Source organism: Gymnoscopelus braueri (genome assembly GCF_963280865.1).
Source record: "Gymnoscopelus braueri genome assembly, chromosome: 9".
Lineage (NCBI taxonomy): Eukaryota > Metazoa > Chordata > Actinopteri > Myctophiformes > Myctophidae > Gymnoscopelus > Gymnoscopelus braueri.
The window spans coordinates 2,871,752-2,881,510 of NC_137610.1; the positions used below are offsets into that span (position 1 = coordinate 2,871,752).

The 9,759-nt window shown below is 41.7% G+C and overlaps 1 protein-coding gene across 1 annotated transcript; it reads left to right on the forward strand.

The window, feature by feature from the left end:
• Positions 1–401: 401 nt before the first annotated feature.
• LOC308091643 (uncharacterized protein) lies at positions 402–4,909 on the forward strand (the record flags this gene model as incomplete). Its single annotated transcript, XM_080437305.1, has 11 exons — positions 402–442; positions 2,403–2,514; positions 2,973–3,070; positions 3,313–3,372; positions 3,466–3,525; positions 3,622–3,684; positions 3,785–3,844; positions 4,127–4,186; positions 4,406–4,462; positions 4,609–4,674; positions 4,902–4,909. The coding sequence occupies exons 2-11, from the start codon at positions 2,450–2,452 to the stop codon at positions 4,907–4,909; spliced, it is 597 nt and encodes a 198-aa protein (XP_080293431.1). The 5' UTR covers positions 402–442; positions 2,403–2,449.
• Positions 4,910–9,759: the final 4,850 nt, after the last annotated feature.

Here is a 9,759-nt window from a genome sequence, read left to right on the forward strand (position 1 = left end):
TGACGGGGCGCATCCGGTGAAAGCCAGAATTACACTCAATGTAAATAAGGTAAACGAGGGGGGAAAATGGCGTTTGGCCACAGACGGGATTAAAACACTTCTTTAATGAAAAACATAGACTAATACATTGCACAAATACTTCGGGCACCTAGTTAACATTTGGGGCAAGTTCACAAAGGCTAGGATCACCTTTTATCCCCAAATCACCAGAAAAAGTAACTAGATTTGTCGCTAAATAAGTCACTGGGGGGGTCTGGAAAAGAAGCTAAATCTAACGACAAAGTGTTACTGTGAAATCACACCATCCTCTGTGATATCACAACTAATTACTTTAAGTACTTGAACCGCTCTGCATTGTGGGATTTGGCGCAAAACTGCATCCATTTCGAGAGGGAAATGCTGGGGAGAAGCGGGGAGAAGCAGCCAGAAACGTGTCTCTGAGGTAAGTCAGTCATCCTCTATTTCCCCCTCCACTTTAATGATAACTAGTCTAGTTGTGAACTTGTGCATGCTGTCGTTCAGTCTTGCTCCAACAAATGATGTGCTGTTCATGTCTGTAGACTCTGTATACAAGTTTAAATGCGTTTCCCTCACACACCTTAACTTTAACGTTACGACGCACGCCAAGCCGGTGTGTGTGTGAGATTGCTGCCGTGCACAGGCACTCGTCGGTGGGGCTTTTAATGTCATGTTCGTCGGCTAGCTTGTTTGCACGTTCTCCATTGAAATCTTAACGTTTATGTAGATGTACGGGCCGTACATCTACATAAACGTTAAGATTTCAAATATAAAGTGCTGACCCCATGGCCATGGATGTTACAATTATGTATGGGTCCTCAAAAGTACCCGAATGTTCCGTATTGTTCAATAAAAATCATTTTAATCCGATCGGTGGCCATTTGCTCATAGAGTTATAATGTATCAGAGGAGTGCAATACACCTCCCGACCGATAGGGTCGCCTAGTTGAAAGCATGGCGAAAATACGGAGAAAATGTCCACCGATCGGATTAAAAAGCCTTTTATTGAACAATACGGAAGATACGGGTACTTCTGAGGGCCCGAACATAATTGTAACATCCGTGGCCATAGGTTAAGCACTTTACATTTGAAATCTGAACGTTTGAATCTGAATCTGAATGCAAACACCAGGTTGAAGTTTATCCATGACTGTCATGATATGACGGTCATGTTTCATAGCTTTAGTCCAGGGGGCTGCATGCATTGGTCCTGTTTATTTTATTAAAGTTGGACGTTCGTTTACGCTGGTATTTTATGTAGTTAAGTAATAATGAGCTCACTTTGATGTTGATCTAAATTTACAATTGTGCAATGTTATTTCAGCTCATTTCACCCTGCAATGCAGCTTTTCCCTCTTTTTGTTTTTAATGCAATATTAGTGTAAGATGTTGACACTGTTTTCTAAATGACCACAAACCAAGTATTACTGCAGTGGTTCTCAACCTGTGGGTCGGGACCCCTAGGGGGTCGCCACATGATTTCCGGGGGGTCCGCAGATGACATTGAAAAATGGGGGGGGGGGGGGGGGGGAATGTGTTGCCAAAACAAAAGGAAAAAAAGACTAGAAAGAGGCAAACATTGTGAAAATAGCAGATCTACAAGCTTTCATTATGAGCTTGTAGATCAGCTATTTTCACAATATTTATCTGGAACCATGTCAGACTAAATGTAATGCCTCAACTCCTACAATTCCAAGTGCTTGTCTGGGTGAGGGGTCCCCAGTTCAAATATCATTATATTGGGGGGTCCCCACTTCAAATATGATTCTTTTTGGGGGTCGAGGCCTGAAATGGTTGAGAACCACTGTATTACAGTACCAGCTGATGTATTTGCAATAGGCCATCTGATACTAAAAATGAATATGTTTGTGTTGTAGGGCTAAACTAAACTAGTGGTTTTCAAAGATTTTGTGTCAAGGCACACATGTATTCATCATGTTAAATAGTCTCTATAATGTGTGCACTCTTTATATTGTTTGCATATACTAATGCCAAAAAAATTAAGAAGCCCTATTTCATACTTTCACAACATTTGAATAGTGAAAATTGTAGATTTAAAAGCTTTTGATCTTGTAAGATGACTTTTTTTAAGCTTGTAAATCAGCTAGTCTTTGTTTTGTTTGTTTTTTAGGATATAGAATGTGTCTCTAGTGGGAAATTAGTGCTGATGTAGATAATAATTATTCATAAATAGTTTTATATATTGCATAATGTGTGCTGCCTTGTCAAAATACATGATACAAGCACGCCTGGATTGTTTGTGTCACGGTTAATTTACAGTACAATTACATTTGTAACCAACAACTAAACCAAGTATTACATATGTTTTGATTCAACACTGACTGCAGTCATGTTAAATGTCATTTTCCCTGTGCTCTTTCCAGAGACCTTTGATGAAGCTAAGCGACGAGAGACCAAGTACACCTCAACAATGTGTCCAACCTCCCACATAGAATCTGAGGACGAAGGAGAGCTACGGCAGAAAAGAAGATCCAGGTATAGTGATTACTCTTTTCTTTTTCTTTTTCTTGTCTCTCTCCCCTCAGCGTGGCCCTGATAGGCCCTGCTGTCTAGGGTTAGTCTGTACCTCTCTCCTTATTTCTATCACCATGCGATCACACCAATCACAGCTCAGCTTATGCTACCACATGGATTCAGCTAACCACACAGGTCAGCTGACATTGCCTCATAATAATGGCTTGCCTCATGCTAGACCAATCATAGATCAGCTCACGCTAGGGTGTTGGAGCAGCATTGGTGATGTGTAGGTATTGTTCAAGGTATGATTTATTGAATACTATAATTACAATTTGCAACTAGTACAGCGGTACAATTAGGTACCGTATAACACAAAGGCCTGATGGCTTGTTTCCATTGTGGTCCTATGTATTCAGACTGTAGACTTGGCTAATAAACATAGTATGACTACATTCTGTATATTGTGTTTTCTTTAGGGCAAATCCCCAGTATGAGCACTCAGACTCTGATGACCAATCGGGTGGCGATGTTAAAAGAAGACGGTTTGCCAAACCACCTGAAGTGGGTTTCCCAGGTATTGACACAATGCAATGCATTTATTTTATTTGGCGGTCTTGGAACTCTTGGACAATATAGCCCTGTGATCACTGCAACACAGTTAATAACAAATTACACCTGTCTGACATTGTACCAACACAAAACTGACCATTTTGATTACAACACTGGGCTTGTGCATTGGTTGCAGTTAGCCTATATAGTTTTAGCCCAAAATAAATACATTGTGAATAACATTATGCCAACTATATTATGTTGTAGGAGAGACACCAAAATCCAGCAAGCCTCGAGCTGTGCGGTCCCCAGACCAGGAAATGAATGGTATGTTCTGTTGCTATCAATGCTAAAACATCAATTGGATAACTGTTTAAACACAATTTGCTTAAACTCACAATGGCTGGTTTACCTTTTTAGATTCATTGAATGGCAGCTTTGGCTATTTAAACCATTTGCTGTCTCCTAATCCAAATAACAGTAAGTGAACCCATATCATGTGTGTTATTTCTTGAGCTGGCATCATGCATGCAACAGAAGACATGTTATCTAAATTAAAATGTGTATGCATTTCAGATATAACACCAAGATCAACTCCAGCTCACTACAAAACTCTACCCTCACAACTTGCAAGGAATGGTATGTCACGATAATAGATATGTGTAGTAGAACACCATGCTTTTAGATGGAGCACTCTGTGTAAATTTTGTCACAACTTGTTTTCCATTGCCCCTTGTAGATCTGGTTACTGGCACCGATGGCAACTACCTGCAATCTCCACCTGAGCAAGCTCATAATTGTGAGTTATCAAACAGTCAGCAGTCACATAACATAATATTCTGGCATGTTTGAACATTCTGGCATGTTTAAACATCTGTGTTGTGTCATGTGTGTTTTATGACGTTTTTCATGAAAGTGAAAATCGGGACAGTGTATTTAGCTTTCATCCCTTTATTTTATCCCTGGGTCAGAGCAAGGGATCAGCTGAAAGGAAATCATACATTTCCTTACATGGGAGGTTACAATAGTGTCATACGCTAATAACTTAACTGCCTTGTGCATTTCCTACTGTGTGTTTCAGCTGGGATGTCAGGATTTGGTGCAGCCCATTATCACCAGCTGCAGGCCTCACAGCGGACAAGTACTGGTATGATACCCTACTCTTTCACTACACTAACGTTTTGAGAGACCGGGACACAGAACTCAAGGAATACTATTTGACATTAGTATGACTTACAATTCAGATTTTGTGTTCAGACATCCTGTGGTAGTTGACAACAATATGCTGCAACATCACGTTGTGTTGCTACTCCCAAACTGTAATGAAATATAACTAATGATTTTGATTTTGTTTCTACAGGGATATCGGGAATGGGATATGGCTCGGTGCAGTACACCCCCGTTGGACCCCCACAACGTGCACAAAATTGTATGCCATTGTATTCCTCACTAATTAACCCAATTTACTACTAAAATGTAAAGTAATATCTTTGTAGACAAATCAAATCACACTAGTCATGTTTTTTGTGTAAATGTTAAAGCATTTGTTTTTCCCTCCTCTAGACTTCTTTAGAGGAAACTGCAACCAGTTTGATCCCATGCAGTCAGTGCCTGATCATGGTTGCAATGGTAAGTGAACAAGACGGTCATCTAACATTTGTAGACATTTTATGATCTCTGTGTGTGTGAAAAGGTTAAATCTCTATATTCTGATGATGATCATTGCTCTCTTCTTTGTTCATCTGCCCTCTTTGATTGAATACTTTATCAACAGATTGAAAAAAAAGCCCTGAGGGCTGTTTTGTGGTCCTGTGTATTCAATTACGGTAATCTGTATGAGTTCTCTCTCCTGATAGGATACTGAAAGAGTTGCTGTTGTGCTGTTTCTAACATATGTCCCACCGAACATAGCTCAATGGCCTATTTGTTTCTCTCGTCTGATTTAGATTGCTCGCCTGGCTCTGGTAGGAGGCACCAATTCAGAGAACCTGATCAGACGAATGCTGGCAACTGCTCTGACTAACGCCTTGGCCTGTCAGTACAACTGGGCTGGAAAGAGCCCAGTTGCAGCAGCAAGAAGCCATTCAAGGAAACGGCAATACAAGACTGCATGTTTGGTGAGTTTCCTCCCCTGCAAACTACTTAATAGCTTAAGTTTATCGAGTGAGGTGTGACTGATGGTGATTCAGAACATAATTATGCTCTTTGTGAGCCATATAGAACCGAGTTTGAATCCAACTCCTATAATGTATTGCATGTTTCCTCTCTGCCCTTGTTTCATGTCTCTCTGTAATCCCCTGTTGAAGAATAAAGCATGAAATGACAAAACCTAATCTAACAGAAAAGGTTAGGTTGGAATCAGGTGATGGTGAAAGTGCAAGCTATAAGAAATAAACCAAAAAAAGACAACCTAATTGGTGAGCTTTAGAGGTGCTCGGATGCAAATGTTATTACCTGGATAGAGCCAGGCTAGCCGTTTGCTCCTCTTTCCAGTCCAGATTGTAGCTTGTGTTACTGTACAGAGTGAGACTGATTTTCTTATTATAACAAGAAGTTGTATGGGATATACACACACTCTCTCTCTCTCTTCCTCACTCTTATTTTTGTAATTTTGTCTTTCAGCTGCTGCTCGGCAGTTCGACCGCAAGCTGACCCACAAGGACTCCAGTGAAACTGTGAAGAAGTGGCTTCGTTATGCTCCAGAGCACGAGAGCATCCCAAGGAACACAAGTGAAACGAACGCAAGACAAACAAACGCAAGTCCAACTTAGGGTACCCCACCACACTCTAATGTGTTTTCCTTGTGCATACAGTACAATGGTTACCTTCTCATGGACAATACTGTTCTTTCATGGACAATAGACTGTTGTTCTTACAGTCAAAAAGGAGTCAAATGTTTACAGCTTCATGGAAGACTTGGAGCTTCAGGCTCTTCTTGTTACAGTGTTTGGAGTTGCACTAATGGTTCTTACACACCCTCTTTTTTTCTGGGGGTATCTTGTGTCACTGTATTTTGCACATACGATGTGTCCTCTGCATTTATTCCACAGCGTTTGGAGAGCAATAACGGGTTAAGAGTCTTGCTCAGGGACGCATTGCTGCCTGTTTTCTGAAATAAATTTGAATATTAAAATGTGTTCTCTCATTTTTAAGTTTGTTTTCATAGATTTTGGGAAATATGGTAATGTAAGGTAATTTTGAACAAGCTAATAACCATTGTCTGCCAACAATACATGGTGTAGTGAGTGTTTACAAGTTTGGACCACTTCATTCAGTACAGTATTGATGTTGCATTTGTTAATGGTCTGTTAAGATGTAGACCTATAAGCAGAACTCATTGGTGAAAAACATTAACCTTTTTAATGTGTTACAGTATTAAACTTTCACTTTACGCTCAAGAGTTAAAGAACTATAATGGTGTATTTGGTTTCCAACTCCATTTAGCTGGGGACCACCTGGAATCCTCAAGAGCCACTGGTGGTCCCCGGACCACTGGTTGAAAACCACTGCTTTAAAGGAACAGTTCATTTAAAATTTTAAATGTTGAAAAGTTGCACTTTAACTAATTGTTAAATAAAAAGTTTACATTAATAGTCCTTGTTTTCTTTTTTTCATTGAGCAGATCCACAAAGCATGTTTGTGTATGTATGGTAAAATCACAGTTAAAGTCAATTTTACAATACTTTACTGTATGTAAATTTACAGTAAATGAAATTACTTTCACAGTAATGGTAATAATATATACAGTAAATAACTGTACTACATACTGGTAAATTACATTACTTTCACAGTAATGGTAATAATATATACAGTAAATAACTGTACTACATACTGGTAAATCACAGTAAATGACATTACTTTCACAGTAATGGTAATAATATATACAGTAAATAACCGTACTACATACTGGTAAATCACAGTAAATTACATTACTTTCACAGTAATGGTAATAATATATATACAGTAAATAACTGTACTACATACTGGTAAATCACAGTAAATTAGAGTAATTTCACAGCTGTGAAATTACAGTCATTTACTGTGAGATAATTACTGTGAAACTTACTGTGAAAGTGCGGCAACCAGTATCCAGTAATTTACTGTGAATTCGCTGTGAATTATTTAACAGTGTAGCGCTACGGTAAAAGTGCATTATATCAGCTACCTATTTCCTTAGACAGATGAGACAAAAATAGCTAAATCAAATGAGCAGGAGCTAAAACAAATAAGTGTATCCACTAAACAAGATCCAATAAAACAATACAACAATAAAACATGCGTTCGTACAACTAGTTAACAACAAGTAGGCCAGGCAGAGAGGATGGGTAGTGTTTCCTGAAGAGGTGGGTTTTCAGCCTGCGGCGAAAGATGGGCAGTGACTCTGCTGTCCTGACATCAGTGGGAAGTTCATTCCACCACTGTGGGGCCAGAACAGAAAAAAGTGGTGACCGTGTGGATCGGCCAGAAGGACCCTTGAGTGACGAGGCAATCAGTCGCCCCGAGGTGGCAGACCGAAGTGGTCGGGCAGGGGTGTAGGCATCGACCATAGCCCGGAGGTAAGAAGGGGCTGTTCCTTTCACTGCCCTATAGGCTAGCACCAGGGTTTTAAACTGGATGCGAGCCGCTACGGGGAGCCAGTGTAGAGAACGGAGAAGGATAGTTGTGTGGGAGAACTTGGGGCGGTTGAACACCAGACGAGCCGCAGCTTTCTGAACAAGCTCCAGAGGTCTGATGGCAGATGCCGGAGCACCAGCAAGGAGGGAGTTGCAGTAGTCCAGGCGGGAGATGACAAGAGCCTGTATGAGCACCTGGGCTGCCTTCTCCGTGAGGAAGGGGCGAATCCTCCTGATGTTGTAGAGGAGGAATCTGCAGGACCTCGTCACTGATGCGATGTTTGCCGAGAACGACAGTTGATCGTCCAGGGTCACACCCAGATTCTTCACAGTCCGAGGTCACCACAGCATTATCAATGGTGATAGCCATGTCTCGGTGCGGACAGCCCTTCCCCGGGAGGAATATCAGCTCGGTCTTGTCCAGGTTGAGCTTCAGGTGGTGCGTCGACATCCACTCCGAGATGTCAGCCAGACAAGCAGCAATGCGTGCCTCCACTTGGGTGTCAGAGGGGGGGAATGAGAGGATCAGCTGGGCATAGCAGTGGTAGGAAAAGCCATGGGAGTGGATGACAGCACCAAGAGATGTAGTGTAGAGAGAGGAAAGAAGAGGACCCAGAACCGAGCCTTGGGGAACCCCAGTAGTGAGTCTGTGTGGTTCTGACACAGATCCTCTCAGCATCACCTGGTAGGAGCGACCCGTCAGGTAGGATGCAAACAGGGAGAGTGCAGCGCCTGAGACACCCATCCCCTCAAGGGTGGAGAGGAGGATCTGATGGTTCACTGTGTCGAACGCTGCAGACAGGTCCAGGAGTATCAGGACGGAGGAGAGAGAGTTCGCTCTAGCGGCATGGAGCGACTCCGTCACTGCCAGGAGGGCAGTCTCGGTCGAGTGACCCACTTTGAACCCAGACTGGTGGGAGTCCAGGAGGTTGTTCTGGGTGCCAAACACTGTCTGAACCGTGTTTTCACAGAGTAGCACTTCGGTGCCGAACACGGTCTGAACCGTGTTTTCAGTCTTTTTGTTTTTTTCGTTTTTTTCCACACGGGAGGGGCTGGAGCAGCTCTGGAGAAGGAAGGGCCTTATAGATCACTGTGCCAAAAACATGGCTCCCCATCCGCTTCCGTTCTATCTCCTTCTCTAAAACCCCTATAACTCCAAAACTTTTTACGTTGGGGAAAACGACTCATTTTGTATGCGCGATCGCTCCGTCATTGTGACCCGCCGAGTTTTTCTTTACAAGTCAAGAATCAATAGCCTAAATGAATAATGATATAGCTGCCAGTGCTGAAAAAAATGGCATTTTTTAAATCAAACATCCAAGAATCCAATCGTTACCTTAAAATGTCACAAAAGTCAAATCAAATCGTGGATCAGGCAAATCGTGACACCCCTATCAAAAACCTAACTTGAAGAATGTTTACAACAGACCAACACACAAACACAAGCTTATGTTCCATCAAAACAACTAATAAACACAGGAATGAGCATAATGTCACCTCACTGAGAACAGATGCAAACGTGGTTTTATATTGGAGCGAATAGAATCAAACACACATGCACACTGTCGTCATTTGCTCAATGGAGAAAACGTTTGTTAGCACAATGTTTTGGTCAAGGACCCTCTGCTGGCAGAAGGTCCTTGACCAAAACTTAGTGACGAAACAAATGACGACAGCATGCAGGTGGTTTTCATTATTTTATCTACAATTCAGGATACGTGTCTACTTCACCAACACCAAGTCTACTGTAATTAACATGTTATCCTGTTGTGCAAGAGTGTTGTTAAAGATCTGTAACTCTGAGAGTGTACAAATGGAACAAAATGAACCCTTACAGGTCTGAAACTCCGAGAGTGAACACATGGAACCATATGGACCCTTACAGGTCCGTAACTCTGAGATTGTAGAAATGGAACCAAATGGACCCTTACAGGTCCGTAACTCTGAGAGTGTACAAATGTAACCAAATGGACCCTTACAGGTCTGTAACTCTGAGAGTGTTCAAAGGGAACCAAATGGACACTTACAGGTCTGTAACTCTGAGAGTTTACCCTTAAGGGTCCACTCTCATATGTTAGGTTTATTTTAGGTTTATCACCAG